General features: G+C 37.0%; 4 protein-coding genes across 4 annotated transcripts; all 4 read right to left on the bottom strand.

The window, feature by feature from the left end:
• Window positions 1–80: 80 nt before the first annotated feature.
• LOC140799656 (hydroxycinnamoyltransferase 4-like) lies at window positions 81–1,884 on the bottom strand. The gene is made up of 2 exons (XM_073154065.1): window positions 1,320–1,884; window positions 81–1,173 (listed from the first exon to the last, which is right to left on the bottom strand). The coding sequence occupies exons 1-2, from the start codon at window positions 1,719–1,721 to the stop codon at window positions 280–282; spliced, it is 1,296 nt and encodes a 431-aa protein (XP_073010166.1). The 5' UTR covers window positions 1,722–1,884; the 3' UTR covers window positions 81–279.
• Window positions 1,885–4,695: 2,811 nt separating this feature from the next.
• Window positions 4,696–6,528, bottom strand: LOC140799653 (hydroxycinnamoyltransferase 4-like). The gene is made up of 2 exons (XM_073154062.1): window positions 5,919–6,528; window positions 4,696–5,779 (listed from the first exon to the last, which is right to left on the bottom strand). Exons 1-2 carry the CDS (start codon window positions 6,318–6,320, stop codon window positions 4,886–4,888), a joined length of 1,296 nt encoding a protein of 431 aa, XP_073010163.1. The 5' UTR covers window positions 6,321–6,528; the 3' UTR covers window positions 4,696–4,885.
• Window positions 6,529–13,301: 6,773 nt separating this feature from the next.
• LOC140799654 (putrescine hydroxycinnamoyltransferase 1-like) lies at window positions 13,302–17,181 on the bottom strand. The gene is made up of 3 exons (XM_073154063.1): window positions 16,751–17,181; window positions 14,188–14,659; window positions 13,302–13,976 (listed from the first exon to the last, which is right to left on the bottom strand). Exons 1-3 carry the CDS (start codon window positions 17,150–17,152, stop codon window positions 13,567–13,569), a joined length of 1,284 nt encoding a protein of 427 aa, XP_073010164.1. The 5' UTR covers window positions 17,153–17,181; the 3' UTR covers window positions 13,302–13,566.
• Window positions 17,182–20,712: 3,531 nt separating this feature from the next.
• LOC140800162 (putrescine hydroxycinnamoyltransferase 1-like) lies at window positions 20,713–25,110 on the bottom strand. The gene is made up of 4 exons (XM_073154824.1): window positions 24,709–25,110; window positions 23,637–23,647; window positions 22,241–22,626; window positions 20,713–21,327 (listed from the first exon to the last, which is right to left on the bottom strand). Exons 1-4 carry the CDS (start codon window positions 25,108–25,110, stop codon window positions 20,906–20,908), a joined length of 1,221 nt encoding a protein of 406 aa, XP_073010925.1. The 3' UTR covers window positions 20,713–20,905.
• Window positions 25,111–26,231: the final 1,121 nt, after the last annotated feature.

Raw genomic sequence — 26,231 nt, 5'->3', positions numbered from 1 at the left:
TCAGCAAAAACTCAGTGTTTTGTCTATTTCCAGTAAAAAAAATTCCAACAATTTTTACTCGTAGTGTAAACGATGAACACTTCCAGGAAAATTTGCCATTGCTATTAATTCAAGTTATATACCAAACGGAGCATGTCTTTCATGCATATTTCTTACAAAGAATTGGCTGAAGCAGTTCTAATCAGTACATGTAAGAACCCCAAAAGGAAAAAAAGAATAATGAATTAATCTGAAGGCCCTTATTGCATATATGCTATCAAAGCTACTTGACTATATTATTTAATTTTGTACATCCAAACCTCCAAGCTCCTCCATGAACAACCTCTTAAACCTCGGCATGCTCTCCGGCTCCAACGATATGACGATAGAGACGCCGCCGTCCTTTTTCGGGCTGTTCAAGAGATTTACAAATCCCGGGTAGTACATCAACGCCGGCCCCATGAACGCCGGCTCTCCCCATCCGAAGTCGGCGTCGTACATACTCATCCCGAGCCAGCTTATAACTCGCAAGTCGGCGTTCGACACCCCGCTCCTCGGGAGCTTCATCATGTCCACCGATTCCAAGTAATCTATCAGCGACCTCGCGAACTCGTCTCCTTGGTTCGTCGCGCTCCGTAACTTCTTTGCGGCGTATCCCTGTGGCATGGCCGCCAACTCGTCCGCCGTGGCCACCACGGACGTGCGGATCACCGCGTTACCGAAGTAGTTCGTCGGTAGCGGTGGGCTCATCCGGCTGCGCATGTCGATCATCGTGTAAAGCCGTGTCGGGGTCTCAGGCTGAAGTTTCCTTGCTCGAACGACGCACCGCCATAAGAGCGCGACGATGGCACGGAACGTCGACACGTGGGCGTCGCCGCTGGCGCAGCAACGGAGCTTGAGGAGGTCGACATGGGTCTTAGAAAGGGGCAGGATTGCACTGGAGTAGGCGGAGCCTAGTCGGGATGTGATGGGAATCGGGTCGGGCTTGTACTCCGGGTGGTCGTAGAGGACGGCGGGAGGGGAGCGGGCTCGGAGGAGGCTGTGGTCGAAGAAAGGAGGAGTGACGGCGTCGGCGGAGCCGTCTCGTGCGACGGTGGCCCACGTCTCGATGAAGTGGCTTGCGCTCCGGGCGTCGATGACCGTGTGGTGCATCGCCGTGCCAAGGACTACGCCGCCGCATTTCAAGAACGTCACCTGTAGACATATATTAGGTTTAAGCTGTCAGGCGACGGATATCGATATCCAAGTGTCGTTTTAGTTAATTCGGCAAACATATATGGTCTTAAATGCAAAATTGCTCAATATTAGAAGGTCAGCTAAAGAAAAAGATAATCAATCACCTGAAGCATGAGCAAGGGACAGGGAGGGTCGGCAGACGGCGCCGGGGGAACAAAGAGATCCCTCATCTCGTTCGATGGCGCAAAGTCGTCGAGGTCCTTTAAGGTGTACTCGGAGCGTGCGACGACGAAAACGGCACCTTCTCCGGTGCAATTGATCTCGATCCGGCCATCACGGTCCAGGCCGAGGCGGCCGGCGAAGGGGTAGAAGGGCACCAGGGCCATAGCCAGTGCCGACTTCAAGATGTCAACAGAGAAGAAGTTTGAGTCTCCATTGGGTCTGTAGAAATAGACAGTAGGGGTGTAGCCTCTTCTTGCTGCCAAGTCTAAATTAGACGCCCAGATGCTGTGTCTTGGTGTCTCCTCACTAGGGACTACGAACTCGGACTTTACCACTTCCACCATTTTCGCAGTGATCGATCTCTTTAGTTTGCTGCGTTTCCTTTGCTAGTGTAGGTGTGAGCTCATACCGGCTTTTGAGAGGATTATATATAGAGAGAGGAACTGGGAATGCTTAATTGGTCGTCGGGCAAAGGAAGGGTTCAACGATGTTGCGCGGTAAACGTGCAATAAATTAATAAACCGAGGCTTCGAGGATGGTCGTCACTCGTGACTATCCTAAGTGCGGTCCAAGTAAGCTCTATTACTTATAATTTTTCATTAATTGAGAATGGTTAATGTCTATAGAACCGAAATTGCAGTTCTTACGTTATTTATTGTCGGTCGGGAGAACTGATGATATTTGGCTAGACTACAAGATTTGTCCTTTGATCCACAACCGAACTCGATAGAATTTACTACAGCACTGACGCATCGATACACTGAGAGAATGACTATGGTTAAGACTAAAGATTTCATTTAACGTGCTCGGCTTTTCAACACAAGAAAGTCTAGCAATCAAATTTCCCTGTGAAACTCAAAAAACTAATCTTACTATTAATTTGTGAAGATAATTAGCTTTAACTACTCGTTGTCATATCACCTAAAAAGATAATTTGCTATATGAATAAATCTGCATAAAGTCCTTAAAGCAAATTAGACTTAGTGCTTAGCCCCCACCATTCCACCATCCTCGGTGATCCCACTTTAGTTTGTAGTTCACCTACTCCTTCCCTGATCCAAGAAGATGAAATTAAAATGTATCAATGTTGCCTGCAATCTTTACAGGAGATTTTGACTAAATTATTGTTGTTCTAATTTATTTTTATCAAAGTAGATTATCTTTTAAATTTATTATTAAATAGGGTCTAATTTACTGTAGCTCTAATAAAAACGCTGAACTAATTAATATTTTATTTTTAAATAAAAATACTAATTAGTTTAGCGACATATATATATACATTTTTTTAACTTAATATTTAAGTGGTTAAGAAAAAAAATAATTAAGAATAAAAACACTGAATTGAATAACTTTTAAAAAAAAGCTAATTAGTTTAGCATTTTTATTATGACTATTATAAATTAGACCTCATTTAATAATAAATTTAAGATATAATTTATTTCAATAAAATAAATAAAAAAAGGGCTAGTTTGGTCAAAAACTCATCTTTACTACCAGGTCTTCGAGTCAACTGCTTTATTTTGATGGAGTCCAAGTGCGTATCTATCATTAGCCTTTACTCATTCCATAACGTGAGTAATGGGGTCTCGAAAGTGGAATCTCTCGAGAACCATTTACCAGTTTACCATTTTGCTGGTTGTACTGTGGGTTAATTTGTTCATGATTGATGGACCCTTTGAGTATTTTTATTGTTTGGTTATAAGTCAAAAGTACTTTTAAATATGTCTACTATTATTTGTTGTTTTTTTAATAGTGGATGCATCAAAGGAAGGGTGTTTCAGAAAAATGAAGGGCTTGCTAGAGCATTTGCATCAGTTAGATTCACCGGCCAAATTTTTCTTTATTTTATGTGATGGGAGTGCATAATTATCAAGATATCCAGGCGAAAAACAGTAGCTCCGCCATGCTTATTTTGGTGAAGAACCCTTCTTCCAATAGCACTAGATCCTACCAAAGTTAGTTCCAAAACTTTCTATAATTCATCCATTCAAGATCTCTTACAAATCTTGACATAAGCATCGCTTGAAATCTTTTTATAAACGGCTCCAAACCTTTCTATCAGAAATTTTGAATACTTGCTGAGAATTATCGTGTTGTTTTAATACGATATAAATGTTGTAAGGTATGTAGGGTTTCATTTGGACGACGATTGAGCGAAACGTTGAATGGCCCACAAATATTTGCTCCTTGATAATTCATTCTAGGTGAAAGTTTGAATCACCATCTAACACCTCCTGGGTTGTTTGAATGCTCTCTTGAAATAGTTTGATACACCATGTCTTTGATGCAAAACATTGTCAATCACACATAGATACTTATGTGATAGTTTATACCACTTTTGCTCTAGATTTGGATGCAAAATAAAGGTCATGAGTTGCTAATTACAAAACATTGTCAACCACACAACTTTAATTTGTTCATGAGCCTAGCAAAATCCATGACCCGCTAGTCAAAGTTCATGAGTTCTAACATTGTCAACCACACATCTTTATTCTAAAAAGCTAGCAAACATATATACATATCTCTCATGTGGATGGAGTTCTACCTGATTTTCACATGATTTACTAGTTTAACTCAGAATCAAGATATAAAATATTAAAACTATTTAAATATCTTTAACAAAGAATATATAAAAATATTATAGACTATAACAAGCCTCCAAAAAAAAAATATCGATAATTGAAAAATAGAGATAACAAACCAATGGAAAAGAAAAAAAAGAATTAGTTTATAATAAAAGGAAAGTAAATAAAATCTAACTAATCTTTGCATACATATAATACATAATAAAAAATCATATAATATATAAAGCCCAACAAATTAATATCTCTACAGTCTAAAAATAATATAATACATAAAGCAAAATCATGCTCAAATAATAACACACTTAATATCACCTGCTTATAAGAATAATAATAAGGGTTAATCACATTAGAACCCCCCTAGTCTCACTATTTTTCACATATTTTCCCTGAACAATTTTTGTCACATATAAATCCACCTAACTATTGAAAATATCTCAAATATTTTTTTTCTTTAGATTTTTGAAACATTTTTCATCCATACATGATATGTTTATTCTTATATCTTCCAAGGAAAAAAGAGAGAAATATCAATTTACTAAAATACTCTTACCTTCTTAAGGTGGTATTTTAGGATCTTTTCAATTCTTCTGTCTACAGTGCTATGGGGTGAAACATTTTTATATAGATATGTTGAAGGCTAGCTTTCCAAACTAACACATTACAAAGACACGGTTAACTCTTGCTCTAATTCATGAATATGATGATTTTTACTCATAGTGTAAACGATGAAGGCTTCCCAGAAAATTTGCCATTGCTATTAATTCAAGTTAACGAGCATGCCTTTTCATGCAATATTTCTTACAAAGTATCGGCCGGAGCAGTACTAATCGGTACATATTAAAACCCCCGAAAGAAAACAAAAAATGAATTAATCTGAAGGCCCTTATTGCATATATACTACAAGGGCTACGTAACTATATTATTTAATTTTGTACATCCAAACCTCCAAGCTCCTCCATGAACAACCTCTTAAAGCTCGGCATGCTCTCCGGCTCCAATGATATGATAATAGAGATACCACCATCCTTCTTCGGGCTGTTCAAGAGATTAACAAATCCCGGATAGTACATCAACGCCGGCCCCATGAACGCCGGCTCTCCCCATCCGAAGTCGGCGTCGTACATACTCACCCCGAGCCAGCTTATAACTCGCAAGTCGGCGTTCGACACCCCGTTCCTCGGGAGTTTCATCATGTCCACAGATTCCAAGTAATCTATCAGTGACCTCGCGAACTCGTCTCCTTGGCTCGTCGCGCTCCGTAACTTCTTTGCGGCGTATCCCAGTGGCTTCGCCGTCACCTCCTCCGCCGTGGCCACCACCGACGTGCGGATCACCGCGTTGCCGAAGTAGTTTGTCGGTAGCGGTGGGCTCATCCGGCTTCGCATGTCGATCATCGTGTAGAGCCGCGACTGGGTCTCCGGTTGAAGCTTCCTTGCGCGGACGACGCACCGCCACAAGAGCGCGACGATGGCACGAAACGTGGACACGCGAGCGTCGCCGTTAGCGCAGCAACGGAGCTTGAGGAGGTCGACATGGGTCTTTGAAAGGGGCAGGATTGCACTGGAGTAGGCGGAGCCTAGTCGGGATTGGATGGGGATAGGGTCGGGCTTGTACTCCGGGTGGTCGTAGAGGACGGTGGGAGGGGAACGGGCGCGGAGGAGGCTGTGGTCGAAGAACGGGGGAGTGACGGCGTCGGCGGAGCCGTCGCGGGTGATGGTGGCCCACGTCTCGATGAAGTGGCTTGCGCTCCGGGCATCATTGACCGTGTGGTGTATCGCCGTGCCTAGGACTACGCCGCCGCACTTCAAGAACGTTACCTGTAACATATATTAAGTTTAAGCTGTCAGGCGACGGATATCCAAGTGCCATTTTAGTTAATTTGGCAAACATATATGATCTGAAATGTAAAATTGCTCAATATTTGAAGGGAAGCTAAAGGAAAAGTTAATTAATTACCTGAAGCATGAGCAAGGGGCAAGGAGGATCCGCAGACAGCACCGGGGGAACAAAGAGATCCCTCATCTCGTTCGACGGCGCAAAGTCGTCGAGGTCCTCTAAGGTGTACTCGGAGCGAGCGACAACGAAAACGGCACCTTCTCCGGTGCAATTGATCTCGATCCGGCCATCTCTGTCCACGCTGAGGCGGCCAGCTAAGGGGTAGAAGGGCACCAGGGCCTTAGCCAGCGCCGACTTCAAGATCTCAACAGAGAAGAAGTTTGAGTCCCCATTTGGTCTGTAGAAGTAGACAGTAGGGGTGTAGCCTCTTCTTGCTGCTAAGTCTAAATTAGACGCCCAGATGCTGTGTCTTGGTGTCTCCTCACTAGGGACTACCAACTCGGACTTCACCACTTCCACCATTCTCGCAGTGATCGATCTCCTGAGTCTGCTACGCTTCCTTTGCTAGTGGGGGTATGAGTTAATACCAGCTTTTATGAGGATTATATAGAGGAAGGAGAGCAAGTGGAACGGTTGGTCATCAACAATGGAAGAATTCAGCGATCTTGTGCAGTCCGTAAACATGGAATGAGTTAAAAACAATAGAAAACAAAATGGAGGCTTCGAGGATGGTCGTGACTGGTAATTCAACACACTATTTCTATTATTAACTTGACCATGGTTGGTGTCTACGTAGCCGACATTACCGTTCTACCCCTCGATTAGTATATTTTCTTTCGAGTACTCAACAACATTAATTACCCTATAAATTTAGAGTGGCTAAAATGTCTCGAAATCAATTTGACTGCTTTGGAATAAAAAGAAACGGATTGAAATTAAAGACCGTTCTCAAGTGCTTTTCTTTTTCAGAGGTCAAAAGGGAAGTTAACCAAAGGGGTTTATACTTCATAGAAATCTTTTGACGCTTTGATAGCTTTATTCACCACCCAAAGTGGTAGAATCTACCCAACCGTGAGAACACTATATATGAAAGGATAATTCAAGTCAAATTCATTCCTAATATTTATAATAATAAAAAAACATTCCTAAAGAAAAGACATTTCCATCAACCGTATTGTAGCCCCACTTGATTTTTAGTTCACCTACCATTTCTTTGGATCTATCCTTAGTGTATGCATGCCAAGTCTTCGAGTCAATAGAGCTCCATTAGATACGTTCCAAATGTTCCTCAGTCGTCACTCATGTGATAATTGAATATTAAATATAGTCTTACCAACTTTTTATTAGGCAGCACGCATGATAGAATAAAAAAAATTCATTCTCCCCATGAATGCATCAATCGAAGAGTTTTTTTTTTCTAATCATCATAAATCAATTAAGTTATAAAATAATTCTAATATTTTAAACAACAAGAGTCTAATTTAATTGAATTCATGTTCTCTATTTTAATACCATATTATAAGAAAGATTTTATTTGAACAATTCGACAAAATAGAACAAGTAAATATAATTTTTAAAATGTTATATCAATCATTCATCAAAAGGAATCCACAGTTTTCAAATTGTGGTTGGTGGGATGAACTTATTTTGGAAAAGAAAAATGCCATACTTTTCTTCTTTCCATATTATTAGCAGTTTCAGTCACTATCCGAAGTAGGTGAGTCAGATATGGTTAGCGAGAAGAGGCAGGAGTGGACAAACACTGGACGCCATTTCCATACTCATCTAGCTTTCACTTTTGAAAAACTTGGCTACCCACTCAACTAGATAACTCTAATTTTAATGTAAAAAAATTATAGGAAATACTCCACCTTCTAGTTTTATTATCATTAATATCATATTATATAAATATTTATCATTCAATATGTGCTACTTGCTTTTATTACATCATGACACCTTTACTGACGGGTATTTTAGTTTAACTATAATATTTTAATTTATCTATGGTCCGCACTAAATAATAAGTATTAGATTTTCTTGTTCGAAACTAAGATGCATGTGCTAATTAAGATCAACGTGGTTTATTAGTACTAATATTTTGTTATCATAAATAAGTTGCTTAATAACTAAACTATTCTTTATATATATATATATATTTGTAAGGATACTTAAGTTTAATGACTGATTAATAATTTCATCGCATGCGAACCGAGAGGGGTTCAAATAGTTAAGTTTGAATAACAGGAGGGTAAATTAAAATTTGGTTAAATCACACGATGATAGATTGCATTTTACACCCTAATTTCTTAGTTTAAATATGTCTCGGAGGCAATAACCGAGTGATAAAATATTAATGATAGTAAAAAAATATTTAGAATAAATCTTTTGATTATCTATATAAAACTTCTGATGAACTAAGAAAAAAGATTTATATAGATCTCTTAACTAAGAAAATAAATAATATAGTTAGACAATGGTAATAATTCAAAGGATCAAAATAATTTTTTTTTCGTTTGTTTAACATGTGAACATCGTTCCCTATATATATATATATATATATATATATATATATATATATATATATATATATATATATATAACCTTTAATTTGGCCGTCTATTAACTTAGACCATGGTCGTATAAAGAGGAACACAAAGTCAATATTAACATTAAGTTTCTGTTTGCAATCATTTAATGGGCTACCATTCATTCAAAGATAATAACTATTTGAAAACTTCTTACTTTCTTACGTACAATTGACGAATGCATTACGTATGTTAAATAACCCAGTATTAGCTAACTCTGGATTAAGTTAAACTTGATTTAGAAAAAATATATATAAATAAGGAAGAACTATAATTAGTCCCATTCAGATACACCCCTAAACATTTTTATTATCCTCATAAAATATTTGAACTAATAAAAATATCCAATTAAAGACTTTATGAACTAAGAACCATTTCAGGTCAGGTGATCAATGTGGTAAAAAAATCAAGAGGTATATAGTGATAGTATAGTAAACGTTATAAATAACACTATGTTAAATTATCCAATAAAAAGTAATTAAGCTAAGGAGCCTTCTCTATCAAATAGAAATGTTATATTTAAGTACTAAGAGAGGAGAAAATTTTAATTGACTATAGAATAGTGACTGCTAAAGAGAGTTGCATTCAAATATGTATTCTCGAATTTGAATCTCGACGGCATCGATTTAACTAGTACTCTAACTTAGTACTCTGTTAAATTTTCACTTCTTTCGACAATAAAAAATTAGAATACTCATAACTATAAAGGATATCTTACATTTTTTTATTATCATTCACAAGCTATTATTTAATATTTTTCATTTGTTTATTATAAACAATTTGAGTTAATTTTATCTAATAATAGCGGTTGATCAATCAATAAAACAAATAATAATTTGTTAGTTTTAAACAATAAAATTAAAAGTACCATTCACTTGAATTTCTGCCTTAATCTTAAAAACAATTATTCAAGGGTATTATAATTATTTTGCATCCATAGTTAATATGACTTATTTATATGGTAACTATTTATTACAAAACACTAAGCATTAATGTATTTGTTTAGGTAGGTTAAGTGATAAATATTCATATATAAAATGTGAACGATAATAAAGATAAAATTTAGAGTAGTATTTTAATAAATTTCCCAACAAACTATATTAAATGATTTCTACTTAGTAACCACTCAAACTTTTCTTCTCTTTTTCTGGCATTCATAAGTCCATTTGCAAATTGAAACTTGGTCACTTTGTAGCTGTATACCACTAGATTTGCAAAAGAAAGAAAGTGACATATGGGAATATTTTGCGACATGAGGTTCAAATCTAGAAAGTGACTTTTCGAGAGAGAACTGGTTATCAAAAACAAAACTTTATAATAAGTTATATCATGGTGTATATTTGAAGTAAGTGAGTTGAAGCTGACCAAGTCAATAAAGGCTTGGTCTCAAAGTAAGCTTTAGATTGGATGACCAGGTTAGAATCTCTATCGACAAACTCAAATTTTATTCAAACTTTTTAGAATAGATAGAGGACAAGTGGATACCAAAAGCTCTAATTCAAATTTGCGTCAATTAGTTGAGTTGGGGCATAGTTATATCAAGGTATATTACATGCTCGCTCTCATTCAAATTAGCTTTCTAATATGATAGAGTTTAATTAGTTAAAGGAGCTTATATTGTTTACACATAGATTTTAATTTTGCCCATTTACTCAAGCCTGGCTTATGTTCATGAGTAACCCAGTGCTCCCCCCACGTCTCCATCCATACCTGTGTCATGTGGAAGGCATTCACAAGCAGACTGGGTTGGACCACCTTCATATCGTCTTGGACTTCTATGTCAAAATCTACTAATGAAAGTGCTTTGGAGAGTAGAGTTTATTCGTCCTCCAACTTCATTTGAAACCCTCTCAAACTTCTCTAGATATGTTCTAGACAGAGGCAGTATGGTTCGAATTGAAGACAAGTCGCATCTGTGAACTCATTTCACTTTCGAAATGATTAGATCTTTTTGGATAATTGAAACAATCGTATGAGGACATACCCTAGAAAAGAATGTGCTATGCTCAATAGATCTATTTGAGTGGGTCACCACCACTGTTGTCGTTCCTTGTATGTCCCTATATCTAGAAGTTGTAGTGCTGAAGAAAATGAAAAAAAATGAACAACAAATGCAAGATAAAGGGTAGTAATAGCTAATGGTAGTGCTGTAGAAAATGAAAAGCATGAAGTACTAATGCAGATAAACTCTGACATAAACTAAAAATAACATAAAAGAAACTAAACAAACTGTCATAAGTTCTAATGTGCCCTAATAGATAAGAAAATGAAAGTGCTGAAGAAAATTGTAGTGCTGAAGAAAATGAAAAACATGAAGTGAATAATAGCATTAAACTTTGCTTTAATTGGTGTTGCAGTGAATTAAATATTAACAGCCCAAGTCTAAATAACTATCAACTGGTAGAAGACATCTTGCTTGCTGGGAGAGAGAAAGCTTCCGAACCACCTTGCTTGCTGGGAAGGGAATTTGAGAAGGCTAGAGGAAGGACAAACAGCAAGGGATTTAGATTCAATTCCTAGCTGGGCTGGGCTAAATGTTATAGTATGGTTTATTTTAATGCTAGGGGCTGGGCTTTTAGGAGTTTCTAGCGGGGCTTCTGGCTGAGCCCAAACTGGGTCCTTGCCGAGCTTAGCCTGATTTAGACCGGGTCGGGTCGGGCCCAAACCAGGTCAATGCCGAGCTTAGCTCGATCTAGACCGGGTTCGGTCGGGTCGGGTCGGGCCGGACATGGGCGGGCTGGACTATATGATCACCAAATTTGTCGGCTTATATGCCATGATTGGGCTTACAAACTTGTAGGCTCGCAAATGATCTTAAACAATTACTTGTGGGACCCTAACTAGAGTAGGAGGAATAAATAAAAATAAATAAATTAAACATGGGCTTAAGATTGATCGTAAAAATTTATGCTTGAATTTGTCTTATCATATCCTTTTCTCCTCTCTCCTCTCTCTTCTCTCATTCTACTCCTTTTTCACCTTGGCTGAGTTATTAATAGAATAATTAGCATGAAAAAGAAAAAACTCAATTTATGTAGGTGCAAAAAAAAAAAAAGAATTAATTCAACAATTTACACCGATAAAAAGAATAAAATAATAATAAAAACTTAATAATAAAAAATCAATAGCCCCTGTGGGGGTACGATCCTATAAGGAGTCATATACAATGACACTTGCGGACTTATAAGCCCGTAATGACTACCACCAAGTTTCTATGAAACGACTATTACGGGTTACAAGCACTTAAACTCGCAAATACCGTATCAAATGATTTTTCTTAAAATAAAAGTCATATTTTTTATTTATGTTTAATTTAACTCATTTTTTTGTTATTGATATAATATTTTTAAAATCAGAGCTTACTTTTGCATAATGATTGTGCATGATTTACATCAGTCATGTACACCATGTTTTGTTAAACTAGACTTTGTGTAAGGTTTCCATGCACACATTTAAAAAATCAAAGCATATAATTGTATTTCCTAGCAAAATTTACATAAGATGATGCTCACAATTTTTTTTTATTTTTGCTAAATAACTTTATATAAGGTTTTTAGGCACCTTTTCATGAAAGTATATATTTTATGTACTATTAGTTGTTTACTATTTCTAGAAAATTTCTAGCATCGGGTTTGTGTGGTTGAACAGCTAGCCAACAGTGTTCGGATGACATACCATAAGAGTAGTCTTCATCGAGGTGTTCAAACGTTCAGCCAACAACATTCGAACGCCCATCCAACGACGCTTGAACGCCCCAATCTAAGAGTAGTCTTCATCGAAGCATTTAAATGCCTATCCAATGGTGTTCGAATGCCTCATCTTGAGAGCAACATTCGTCCAATGATGTTCGAGCGCTGTGCAATGGTGTTCAAACTCTCGACACCGAGATCATTTCCTTTTTTTCAAATTAATTTGAATGTTTTTAAATTTCTAGCTAGCCTCTAAATATGTGGAAGGCCGCCACTTTAGGATTATGCAAGAACATTGATATTTCTATCTTCTCTTTTGATCCAAGATTGACGTCGTCAAGCTGATGTCATTTCCTTCCTTCTCGACTGTCGATCCTTATAGTTTAGTAGGGCTGGCCATCTTCTTCCTTCTCCATCAAATCCGAGCCACACTGACTAGCTCCTCCCTTCTTATTCGTCGACCCCCATTTTCTTTAAAACCGATCATATTCTCACTCTTCTTTTCTAAATCACAGATATACCTCATATCATCATCATCATCTCCATTATCCCTTTCGCTTTCATCATCTAGATCTCACAATCTCTATTGATTTTGGAACCATCACCTCAAATAAACCACTTTAGCCTGATCCACAATAAAATCACAGCGATATTTTGTATAATAGTTGCGTATAATTTACATAGATAATGCTCACTATTTTTTTATTTAGTTGTAATTAACAAAATCTATAAGGTTTCCAATCCACACCTTTTCAAAATCGGGGCATATTTTTTATGTAATGGCTATGCATAATTTATGTAGATGATTAATATTGTTTTTTTTTGTTGCTAAATTGGACTTTCTTCAAGGTTTCGATGCACATTTTATCGAATTCAGAAAATACTTTTTATATAGGGGCTAAACTTTTTTCTGCTAAAATATTTGTTAGTCTTATATATATATATATATATAAATATCCTCCTGTACTTCGTATATATATTTGGTTATAAAATATTACTAAAAATATTAAAGTGTCACTGTGTCAGTCTTTTTAAAGGGTATAGTCGTTGTGCAACCTATTCTATTTAGCCCATATATATATCCATGATAGATTGTGCAACGCTTTCGTCCCTCCTCCTCTTAGAATCCAAGAACTTTACTTTCCGGCGGCATGACTAAGACGATTGGGAATATTACTTCTCTAGGTAAGTAGTTACTATGCTTTAATGGTACCTCCAATGCATACGAGTTTCCCATCATTACGTTTACATTCACATTAACCATTATAGGGAAGGAAGGCACAAATTTTCAAAACATGGTTAAGGAGATTGTGGGTTCCATGAAGTACGACAGAGTACAAAGGTATAATTAACTATAAACTTCTCTAATTGTTCTACTATCAATCTTAGATTTTGCTTAACAAACATCCTTTTGCGAAATTAATACAAACAACACAACCAATCGGAATAACAGTATTTATCCACTAGAATAACCCCACCTTATCCATCCGCATATCACATCTCCTCGTAGAATATATTCTTGAAGCACCCCATGCTCTCCTCCTCCAACGCTATCACCACCGACACCCCTCCCTCCTCCTCCGGCGAGTTCATCAAGTAGACACACCCGCATCCGTACCACTGGGCTCTCGCCATGAGCTCCGGCATCCCCCACCCAAAGTCGGCGTCTTGGATCGGCAGTTCGAGCCAGCTCACTGCGTAAAGGCTGGTCCTCGGCAGCCCTCCCCTCTTCGACAGGCTCTCCTTGTCGGCGCCCGACGTCTCCAGGTGATCGATGAACGACTTCACGAACTCGTCGGTGATTTTATCGATCGCGATCTTGATTACTTCCGCGCCAAGTGAAGGAGAATTAGACACTATCTCCTCCACGGTCGCCACGGCCTTCGCGCGTATCGCTGCATTACCTATTATCAAACGAAGTAATTCTATGATCTTTAAATATTATCAAATATATTTTGACTATTATCTTATTGGCACTAAAAAAATGCCAGTAGAAATTTATATTTAACGGTATTAAAAACGTAGTGTAAATAAAATTGGATCCCTGTTGGTGTGATTATGTGACTGCATTATTATGATCGATCATACGTGTAAGACAGGAGGGTGAGGTAATACCCATATAATTCCGCGGGAGCGGAGGATTTACACGGTTGCGTACGTCGACGGGTAAGTAGAGCTGCGTCTCCATGTTACGTTCAATTCTTCGTGCAATGCATGCCAACTTCCATACGTACGCAGCGACAGCGTGGAAGGTGGAGACTCTTGAGCTTGAGTTGGTACAGTTGTTCTTTAGGGTTTGGACTTGGTCTCTGGAGAGCTTTAGAACGGTGGTGATAGACGGCGAAGAGGGGTTGGTTTGGAAGACGTCGGTGGAGTGGTAGCTGTGGTCGAAGAGGACGGCGAGCGGGGAGCGGGCGGCCAGGATGGTGCAGTCGAAGAAGGGCGGAGGGATATTGTGTGTGGCGTTGATGCCGCCGCGGGTGATGGCGGAGAAGGTCTTGATGAACAAGAGGGCGCTCTTGCCGTCGAGGGCGACGTGGTGCGCAGCGACGCCGAGCACCACCCCGCCGCATCGGAGGAACGTCACCTGTAGACGTATAAGTGGCATGCATGGGGCAAGGAAAAGAGAATTATTACTATCAGAATAATAAATATTATGTAGTTGGTATTAATGATAATAAGCAAGAAGCCTGACACAAATTACAAAACCCTCGAACCTCTCTATATTGAGTGGATATAGAGATACATTGAGTGGCGATAAAAGTGTTAATTTTTTATTTTCAAAAAGCAATAATGTAAAGCTGTGACGTTATGCTCAAAGAGACTAATAATATATAAAATATGTATTCTTTGTTTGGTTTTTCAGAAAGTAGAAACTTATGGCATCCGTTAAAATCATAAATCATCAATGAGAGAAGTCGAACTCCCAACTTTTTTCAGAGAAGAATCAGGTGCTGCAAAGACTATGGTTTTAGTTACCCAGTTATCTAAAATAACACCAAAGCCATTTTTTCTAGAGTTCGTGAGTTTAAACTCGGCGTCACACCAAATAATATACAAAAGTAGATTAATTATAAACTCATTGTTTTTAGTATTTTAACCAAATATTCTTTGGTTGATATATCTTTATTGAAAAATAGTTGGATTTAATTAACTCAGAGTGTCCTATAAAAATTATAGGAAAAAATGTTAAGAGTTAGGGTGTTATTTAAAAGTATTTGTATTCTCTTTTATTCAATAAAATTGTTTTATCTTGGCACAATTTTGGGTATGTATAGATAGAAAAATATTAGTATTCCGTAATTGCTCAATGGATTAGGATCTATACTAATCCTTTAATTTGCTAATAGTATAAAAAAAAATTCGCTCATCCAGTTAGCAATTTTTACTAACCAAAATCGCTATCTCCAAAAGCGATTCTCCTATACGTACATAAGTGAGTATAAGTCGCCTACTAGACTAGCTAAACAATTATGTAACTGGTGTACAAAGTTTAATGTGCAAACTAGACCTACAATGAAAAACTCCAATTCGCAGCATCATGAAGCTCATATGCCTGGAGTAATTAGGTACCAATATATGAGCTTAGTTTTCTTTTTTTCTATACTTTATTTTTCAATGATCCCATAGGTTAATCATAAACTAGGCAAAGGACTATCTCCACTTGGTATATATTTTGAACAATTCAGACAATTCTACTAAAAAATAGGTCACAGTTTAAACCATACACATATTATGCTTCGATAATAAAATATTAACGTATCAGGTCTCGACCACTCGACTACATTAGGGCCTGCTTGGTAGAGTGGAATAAGAGGATTATTCAGAATAACCTTGCTTTATTTCAGGAAACTCATGTCAAACTAAGCAAAAAAAATAAGAAAGAGGAATAAGTGACAAGTTTTTTGTTTTTATCCCAAATTTTAGCTGGGATAAAATTTTGAAATATCCCATCGAACTTATAATGTGGCCGAATTGTAACGTGACTATATATAATATACTATCTTAGAAATTATTTACAATAATTATTTTAGTATGAGATGTTTATTGTGATGATATCTATATTGTACAAATATAATGAATTAAGTTAAATTTAATTTTGTCCAGAGATTCCAAACATAATCATGATAGATAATGTAATAGTTATAAGATAAAATTATAATTCTATATAATTTTACACCTATATTTTATCTATCTTTATCTTAAAAAAATAGAAATAACAAATATCTATTACATTAAATTAGGAAAAGAGCAATCGGATCAATCTGATTATTTTTTTATTACTTATTTCAGTTATCTAACTAAACAATATCTTATCCTATTCCTTGCAGTCATCCCATTTTTCCAACCAAAAGAAATTAGACAACTTTTCTTTGTTCCATGATAAATTCTTATTTTATCTTAACTCTAAAATTTCTTATCCCGCTATAGAATGAATGTTGCTGTGCAAGCCTACAATGGTAATAAAATAATAATAATAATAATAAAAACCATCCAAATGATTTGTATTCTTTATGTGTTTCCAGATCAAAAGCAACAGAGCAAAATAATCTCTTTATCTTCCTTTTTCTTCTCTTTATCTTCTCTCGTACTCTCTCCATCCAAACATAGCTTTATGCCTCACGAACCAAAGCATTGTTATATAACATTCGAGAAGCAAACGGAAAATAATACAAACCTGGAAGGCAACCAGAAAGCAAGGCGGATCAACGGACTCCACCGGAGGAACAAAACTATCTCTAATCTCCGGCGATGGTGCGAAGTCTTTGAAGTCGTCGATGGTGGAACCGGACCGGGCCACGACGAAGGGAACCCCATCTCCAGTGCAATTGATCTCGACCCGACCGGTCCGATCTAAACCGAGCCGGCCGGCCAGGGGATAGAATGGCACGAGGGTTTTGGAGAGAGAGGATTTGAGGGTTTGGATCCGGAAAAAATCCGAGTCACCATTAGACCGGTAGAGGTAGACGGTTGTAGTGTAAGCCCGGGCGGCTACTTGGTCGAGGTTGGAGAGCCAGAGCTTGTGGTTTGGTGTCTCCTCGCTTGGAACTACTAACGTGGACTCCAATACTTCCACCATCTCTATCTATCTATCTATCTATCTATCTATATATATATATCATACTTACAATTTATTCTCGCATTGAAGTATTTACCTATATATATATATCTTAGCTGGTTCATCATTATTCTGGCATCTACTTTTGTAGGCTCTTACCAACCAACTCTAATAGAGTTGGTAGGTGTCTTCCTCATGACTAAAGAGGTCATGAGTTCAACTCCAACCCCAAATAATATTGTGGAGAAATTGTTTGGTGGTTGGTAGTTTGGTGGTTTAGTTCAATTCGGTTGATGGCTCGGCAGTGCAGTTAGCTTGGAAGAACAGCTTGGCAACGCAATGGCTTGGAGCAGGTCTCGGCGGCGTTTGATTCGAAGCAATTGTTCGGCGATGTATATGGCTTGAAGCCTAGACTAGACAGTTAAAAGCTCGGTGAAGCCTAAAATGATTCTGTATCTAGGGAGGGTTGGCCCTTTGTCCAGTCCATATCTAACATTCGAGCTCATAAATGATCAAAAAAAAAAATAATAATTTTGTGGGCCCTTTGTGTAATTGTAGAGAAGTATTTTATAGGTTGGGATGCGTTTTATGCTCATTACTTTGTAAAATATCTTATAAGTTTTCACATAAGAATTTATAGATATACGGAGAGTCAAAAACAATCCTCCTAAAAGAAGCACTTAAAAATCACTGTAGATGTCCAAGCTATGCTGACTGCATTTTATCTTAAATATTTAAACCTATGTTAGATCACAATAAAGGCACGATTGTATACACCTATGTTGGATTGCATGAAGGTGTGAGAAATCGTCACTCTATTTTCTCTATATTTTATGTATCTGATTTTGTCCTGGGACCTTTTCTAATAAAAATGTTGCGTGGCCAAATTATAGCCTAGAGTTCTCAAGCAATTAAAAAAAGAGAAACCCTTCCCTCTAAGAAGCCACACTTCCGCCTGTGTTTTTTATTATGTGGTGGATCTCGATTTAATTATTTGGGTTGATCGCGAGCTGGATCTTGGAATTGCTGAAGGTCTAAAGAAACACCCGAATAGAGTAATCCTGACTTCCTACTATGGTTTAATTAGTTAATAGCTTTCGTAACTCTACATTTTAGACTATTATTTTTAATTATTTAATAGTGTTTATGTTGGTTGATCATTCTGTTAGGGTTTATTTTACTGATCGGTGTAATAATATAGTTACTCATAATTGAAAAAACTTAGATACGCGTAAATTCTTTGCTTTAAGTAAATATACAGAAGAAATATTGAAAAGTAAAGTAAAAATGAACACCAAGATGTTCACGTGAAAAATCTCAAACAAGAAAAAAAAAACTATGGATCCTAATACAATATTAGATCAAAACCAATAACTAAACATATAATAGTTATAAAACTGACTTAAAAAATAATCCATCGATCTTCACGACTTTATTTTACTCAATCTTGCTCGTTAGAACCCGTAATTAACTTGCTTTTCGTAAGCGATTCTTATCAAAACTTGTAGTTACGTTCATGAACATATATAAAAATACTTAATTTATTTTGTACATATTTTTCAATATTAAAAACCTAATAATAATCTTGCTGGATAGACTTTTATATATTACTATGAAAAAACACTCAGTCTATATTTGTCAATATTAAAAACCTAACAATAATCTTGCTGGATGGACTTTTATCTATCACTATGGAAAAGCACTCGTCTATGTATATATATGCCTTGTGTGATTCTGATCTTGAATGAATTTTAATTCATTGACATCTTTTCTTTTAAAAACAAATGATGAGAAAGAGAAAAAAAATTTAACTCGTATGCATCGCGTGTCAAAAGGTAAATATCTTAATTTCTTCTGACCTAAGATTAGCTCAAAGATTCATTGGAACATTTTGAGACTAAATCCACGGCACCTTTTAGGATGGCAATAAAGGCACCATTAATGTAAACCAACTTAGGTCGCCTACCTTTTCTTTTCTTTTCTTTTTAAAATGATCTTCGTGCTTCAGACCTCACATCATTAATGTAAGTTCCAATAGGAAGAAAGAATAAAAAAAACGTAACGCATTAGGTATGCATAACGTGTCAAATAGTAAATATTTTAATTTCTTCCGAGGTTATAAGATTAGCTCATGGCTTTCTCAAATCCGTTGTAAGGTGCATTAACTGATAATGATGAAAGATCCAAAGTTACATACATGTTCTATTGCACCAGAGTCTAGGAACCAGAAATGGTCATCTCTAATGGAAGGTTGAGTAGCTTATGCAGCCTTGCTCGGCGTTGGAAGGAGAGGTGGTAATAACGAAGGAACATCATCGAAGTGTCATCAACAGTCATAAGCAGAATGATTACCTAAAAGCAAGTGACAAATATTTCTTTTACTGTATGTTAGGAAGAACAAAAAAGAAAACAAGGAATTGTGTAAAAATAATACAATTCATAGTTTTTTTTTGTAAAAAGAATATAAATCAAATATATTCTTGGTGAAAATTCCCTTTAATTTCTTCCTATCTGCTATCTAAGATTAACTCAAAGATTATTGGAACATGGAGACTAAATCCACCGCATTTTATCCAAATATCTAAGCTTATTTTAGATCGCAATAGAGACACCATTAATGTGAACCTATTTTAGATTGCAATAAAGGCACTAATGCATTAGATCGCCTGCTTCATATCGCAATAAAGGCATCATTAATGTCCGTCAATCAATTTAGGTATGCACGACGTCTCAAATAGTAGATATTGTTAAATTTTTTCCGAGTTCCCTGCAGATTAGCTCATAGATTGTTGGAACAATGCATAGAGATTAAACCCATGTAACGTTTAAAACAATGGGCTCTTTACACAATTGTCATTGAAAATTGAAAAGTTTTAAAATATTATAACTATTACTATATTTTTTAGAATATCATAATTACGACTAAAATTTTTAGATTCTTTCACAAGTTTGTTCGACATTTAAACGTTATTAGATACGTTGAATATACTAGATGTGGCATGTTTGTGCGTTGTGCTTTGAAATTTTTATTGTGTTTTAAGTTTAATAGTTAGTGATAAAGCTGCTTTATTATTGAAACAATGCATGCACATAAGTTATATAGTCAATTCACACATTTTTTAATAAATATTTATAGTTGCTTAATTACACAAGAAGATATATATGCAGATAATATACAGTATACTTCACATATTTCTTTAGTTACAAAATATTGATAAAAATATTGAAGAGTAGTCATGTTAACCTAACCTAAGGGTAGATAAAGTTTAACCCAAATTTTAAAATAGATTTATATTTAAGTTAATCGAGTTTAGATTATAAATAGGTTAACCTATCTAACTCGATTATTAAATGGGTCATATATCAGCTAACTAATTTTTGATAACCTATTTATGACCCAATTAATCCATTTAAACACGTAAAATTATAATTTATAACACAAATAAGTAACACTTTTGGGGCCCAAAGCCCATAAGAAATTTACCACATATATATCATATTAATATTTCTCAAATATCCAATATAATATTAAACTTACTTTTCTTTATTTTCTATAACCATAATGCACACTATAGAGCTAATTTTTATTTAATTCTCTTCGTAGATTTGACTAAGTAAATATATGACAATAAAGTACTATTTAAGCTAAATTAATTCCATCATTAGTAATGTATGGGTCCCACTTATAACTTAGCTCAAATACATGAAATTTCCAACAAAAGTAACCACAACCGACTCGGAATAGCAACATTTATCCACCAGAATAACCCCACCTTATCCATCCTCACAACTCATCTCCTCGTAGAATATCTTCTTGATGCACCCCATGCTCGCCTCCTCGAATGCTACCACCACCACCACCCCTCCCTCCTCCTCTAGTGAGTTCATCAGGTAGACAAACCCGCAACCGTACATTTGGGCTCTCGCCATGAGCTCCGGCATCCCCCACCCGAAGTCAATTTTGTGGATCGGCATTCCGAGCCAGCTCACAGCACAAAAGCTGGTCCTCGGCAGCCCTCCCCTCTTCGATAGGCTCGCCATGTCGGCCGACGTCTCCAGGTGATCGATCAACGACTTCGCAAACTCGTCGGTGATTTTGTTGATCGCAATCTTGATTCTTTCGACGCCAAGGGAAGGAGGATTGGACACGATCTCCTCTGCGGTTGCCACGGCCTTTGTTCGTAGCACCGCGTTACCTGGTAGAAAATTTACGATAAAGAAGATAAGTCTTATATAAGTTCTAACCATTTTCTATCAGATATATAAAGGTTTTAGTGGAAATAGTGAGAGTTAGCACCGTAGAACCGTCAATTTAAGGGGTTACTGGGAATTTGAGGATATTAATTAGTTTAGTGGGACACTGGGGATTGGGATTCAGTGCATCCAGAAACAATTGGGCTCGCATCAAATCCTCAGTCTTAGAGGTTTGGGAAAAGAAAATTTAAATTGGAATTTTGACTATATGAGAAGTAATTTTATCACTAAATATTGTCAAATATATTTTGACTATTATCTTATGACCCTAGAAAGATGCCGCTAATAATTAATATTTAATGGTATTTAAATTAGTTACGATAAAATTTTATATTTCTGTATTAATACGTGAGTGCCCTAGTATGATCAATACATCAACATTTTTAGTTTATGATATTATCTTAAAATTTTAGGTTAAATAAATTTTACAGAATGCATAAGCACAAAATTATCTTATCCATCTATATGGATTTTTTTTTTTTTACAAAATTAACCCATGTATTTATCACTAAGGTAAACTTGTTAGAATTCCAAATGACTACAATGTGCATGTCATATTCCAGAAACTCTAACAATTTTACTTTAATTATAAGTAGAGGATCTAGTATTGTATTTAATCCTAAAATTTTCATATAAAAGTACATAAAGACCTTATTTGGTTTATGACCGAGCTCCGAACTTAATTAATTAGTTTTATTTTTTAATATTTATTTTTTAGAGAGTAAACGTGGTTAGATATAAAAAAGATAAGAAGATGTTTAGTTACTGAATTAGATTAGGAGTCACTGAAAAGGTTCTTAAACTCAAAGCAAACAAGGCCTAAGCTTTTAAGAGAGAATGGTAAGCTAATATTACCTATAAAATTCTGCGGCAGCGGAGGATTCAAACGGTTACGCAAGTCGACCGCTAAGTAGAGCTGCGTCTCCACATTACCTTCAAGTCCTCGTGCAATGCATGCCAATCTCCATATGTACGCACTGACGACGCGAAAGGTGGAGACTCTTGAGTTGCCATTGCCGCAATTGTTCTTCAAGGTTTGGACTCGATCTTTGGAGAGCTTTAGAATGGTGGCGATAGGCGGCAAAGAGAGGTTGATTTGGAAGACGTTGGTGGAGTAGTCATTGTGGTCAAAGAGGACAGTGGGCGGGGAGCGGGGAGCGGGCAGCGAGGATGGTGCGATCAAAGATAGGCAGAGGGATGTGAGTAGAGTCAATGGCCCCACGGGTGAAGGCGGAGAAGGTCTTGATAAAGAAGAGAGCACTCTCACCGTCAAGGGCCATATGGTGGATGGCGAGGCCAAGCACTACCCCGCCGCACCGGAGATACGTTACCTACAGAGATTAGATGTTTTGATAGATAATAAGTCAGCTTGTCTCTGATGAGCAATGAGCAATTGTAATAGATTTATAGTAGAATAGTGCTTCTTTATAATTTATATCGTAATATAAAGAGTGATATTATTTGCTCGTCTAACAGGCGGAGCTTCACTTACTATATTTTTTTATCCAGGAAATTAACCTTGTATGAGTTGAGCTTTGCCTCCCTAGAATGTTTTTTTGAAATAGTGAGATCAAAGTTTCATCACATCCCAACCATTAAAAGGGTAAAGTTTAAAAAAAGAAAAAGAAAATCAATAATACAACTAAAGATTAATTTGTACATTTATTACATATTTAAGAAGCTATCATGGTCTCCCTACTTCTAATTTTATAATTTATATATTACTTTTCTTTACCATTTAACATATGCATGTATTTATAATCAATTGCAGATCAGATTAAGCGAGTTGCTTCGATAGCCTAAATTCCTACATGAATATATAGACTTCAGCTTTCTTTAGGAATTTTTGTAGAGGATAAAAAAAAAAATTCTAAGTAGGTATTTGGATAAAATTTTTAAAGAAATATTTTTCTTAAAAAATTTTGCATTTTCTTTTTCCTAGCCCCTCTCCCTCTAGTCTCTTCTTTCACTCATCCCTCTTCCTCCTTCTCTAGCTATCATCACCCTTCTCCTCCTCTACCTACAACAACCACCTCCACCACCTCCACCACCTCCACCTTCACCCACCGTGACCACTATCTCATCCTCCTCCTTTTGCTATCTCCCTTTTCCTAATTTTTTTTCCTCTATAATTTTTTAACTATTCAAACAAGATAACTTGATTCAATCCAAAGAAAAAGTTTCATATAGGATGCTCTAACGCGACTTTTCTATTAGGAATTTCCTTTGAAAAAATTCCTTCCCTGCTTACTCAAACAGACCCTGAATATTAAGATGTCAAGGAATCCAAATTATATGAGATCTCGTCGAGTTGCACGTTCCCATGCATGCAGATATTTGGAACTATTTCAGGTCGCAATAAAAGGTCCAATTAATGCGCTATTCAGCTCCAAATATACTATTCTTTTTTTCTATTCACCTCCAAATATACTATTTTTTCTCTGTTCATCTTAGACATGATCAAATGGCCCAGCCCGCTCGTGCCCGGCCCGACCCAGCCCGGTTTGGACCGGGCTAAGCCCGGCCCGGACCCGGTTTAGGCCCAGCCCGGCCCGAGCCCGAACTACCCATGGGCGGCACGGGCCAGCTCTTTGCCCGCCCGACCCGGCCCGAAAGCCTGCCCGTTTGGCCCGCAACTAAGCCCGCCCGTCTACTACAATACTTTGCCATTCTACTACAGTAATTTACCACTGCTACAGTAAAATTTTTTGGTATTATACCATTTTGCATTATTTTAAGCACACATTTAAAAAAATTTAATTTATTTTAAATTTTTTTTAAATAGAGGAATATAAATATATATTTTTTAAAATAAGCTAATAGTTAAAAAATTCTAAAAATAGCTAAAATATGGGTTGGGCCAAGTGATTGGTGGGTCAGGCCGGCTCGGCCCGACCGGTTAACCCGATCTCTCACGGGCCAACGGGCGGTAACGGGCTATACTATTCTAGCCCGGCCCGAACCCGGCCCGGCCCGAGTGATTGGTGGGTCGGGCCATGGACAAATACTTAAGTCCGGTTGGCCCGAAGAGCCCGACCCGAACCCGGCCCAGCCCGCCCGATTATCATGTCTAGTTCATCTCGAGATCAAGCTCATAAAGTTATATAAAGTTATAGAAAACAAATCGAGTAGCAAGTACGTATCGTACGTTGACTAAATTACAACCTATAAATTTCAATCAACTAAAAAAAAAGAAAGAAATGATCTATTTTTATTCTCCATCCAAACAAAGCTTTATGCCTCATGAGCCCGTTGCATTAAACCCTAACTAAAGCCTTATTATATAAGGTTTGAGAAGCCATTAATGGAAATGAATAACAAACCTGGAAGGCAACCAAAACACAAGGCGGATCAACGGACTCCACTGGAGGCACAAAGCTATCTCTGATCTCCGGCGTTGGCGCGAAGTCTTTGAAGTCGTCGATGGTCGAAACGGACCGGGCCACGACGAAGGGGACTCCATCGCCGGTGCAGTTGATCTCGACCCGGCCGGTCCGATCCAGCCCGAGCCGGCCGGCCAAGGGATAGAATGGCACGAGAGCCTTCGCCAGAGAGGATTTGAGGGATTGGACCGAGAAAAAATCCGGTTCGCCTTTGGACCGATAGAGGTAAACCGTTGGGGTGTAACCCCGGGCGGCTACTTGGTCGAGGTTGGATAGCCAGAGCTTGTGGTTTGGTGTCTCCTCGCTTGGAACCACCAACGTGGACTCCAATATCTCCACCATCTCTCTCTCTCTCTCTCTCTCTCTCTCTCTCACTAACTGGGCGTGTAGAGTTTGCTTCTCTTGATTGGAACTTATAGGTCTAAGATTATAGAGAGGTCTGTCCTCAGTAAACATTGTTGAATTGATCATTAATTTGGCAATGGCGATGTTGGTGGACAAGGTCATTGATCATTGAATGATAGCCATAACTCTATGAAAAATTAATTTACGGATGGATGAGTTCAGGATAAAATCTTCCAGCTTAAGAAAATCGACACAAATTACAGCCGAGGGTAAATAATATATTAGATAGAAAAATTAAGACAGACTATGACAAACAAGAAGAAATATTCATGTGGATCATTTATTGCTGCACGATAATCTGTCCCACTGCTCGACATTTACAGCTAATTATTAAATAAAATTTTGTTCGTGGGACCTCGCGATAAACTTTTACTCCCTGTGCAACTATACTCTCTCGAGATGCTAGTAATGCTATACCTATGAACACTTAACTATTTTATAACTAAGCATCATCGTTAGTAGTTTTTTTTCTCCATCCCATAATCATTACTATTTACAGACAGATGATTATTGTATAAAAGGATACAAAATTAAATAGCAAAGGCCCAGTTCATTAATGCTTTAAACTGGCTTTGCAAGCAGATACAGTCCTTACTGGTGGTAACTCATGGAACATGTTTATCCATCTTCATTCATTGAGGATGTCAAATCCATAACAACTATTATCCACACCTACAATTGCAATAACACCGCTAATATTAACGACCATATCCAAAAGGATAGTCGGAATAGATTGTGATGGATAAACCATGACAAGTAATTCCTCTGCTCACTTATACCCAACGAACGAATGTCTAAATGTTTGAGATGTCCTAGGATTTGTGATCAACCTTGAATTTCAAACTAGTTTCGAAATAATTTTGAGCTCAAGTCTAAACGAGCCATCAATTTAGGCCAAATTTTAAGCTCGACCAAGCTTGAATTAAATTAAGCTTGATTTAGGTTGAATTAGTTTTAAAATAAAATCTAGTTCAAAAATATAAATGATTAGAATTAGAACTAAATTCTATAAGATCATAATACATTGACAATCTATTTAAGTAAATCTTAGAATATAA

Source organism: Typha latifolia, chromosome 13 (genome assembly GCF_019914945.1).
Source record: "Typha latifolia isolate L0001 chromosome 13, TyphaL0001v2, whole genome shotgun sequence".
NCBI classification, from domain to species: domain Eukaryota; kingdom Viridiplantae; phylum Streptophyta; class Magnoliopsida; order Poales; family Typhaceae; genus Typha; species Typha latifolia.
This window is presented reverse-complemented; position numbering and strand designations above follow the sequence as displayed.

Bases quoted from the DNA above. Each gene is read 5' to 3' on its own strand.
- LOC140799656 (XM_073154065.1), bottom strand. From the start codon at position 1,721: ATGGTGGAAGTGGTAAAGTCCGAGTTCGTAGTCCCTAGTGAGGAGACA. The intron at 1,174-1,319 runs GTGATTGATTAT...ATATGTCTACAG, and splicing joins GTCCCTTGCTCATGCTTCAG to GTGACGTTCTTGAAATGCGG.
- LOC140799653 (XM_073154062.1), bottom strand. From the start codon at position 6,320: ATGGTGGAAGTGGTGAAGTCCGAGTTGGTAGTCCCTAGTGAGGAGACA. The intron at 5,780-5,918 runs GTAATTAATTAA...TATATGTTACAG, and splicing joins GCCCCTTGCTCATGCTTCAG to GTAACGTTCTTGAAGTGCGG.
- LOC140799654 (XM_073154063.1), bottom strand. From the start codon at position 17,152: ATGGTGGAAGTATTGGAGTCCACGTTAGTAGTTCCAAGCGAGGAGACA. The intron at 14,660-16,750 runs GTTTGTATTATT...ATACGTCTACAG, and splicing joins GCTTTCTGGTTGCCTTCCAG to GTGACGTTCCTCCGATGCGG. The intron at 13,977-14,187 runs GTATTACCTCAC...GTTTGATAATAG, and splicing joins GCTCCCGCGGAATTATATGG to GTAATGCAGCGATACGCGCG.
- LOC140800162 (XM_073154824.1), bottom strand. From the start codon at position 25,110: ATGGTGGAGATATTGGAGTCCACGTTGGTGGTTCCAAGCGAGGAGACA. The intron at 21,328-22,240 runs GTAATATTAGCT...ATTTTCTACCAG, and splicing joins GCTGCCGCAGAATTTTATAG to GTAACGCGGTGCTACGAACA.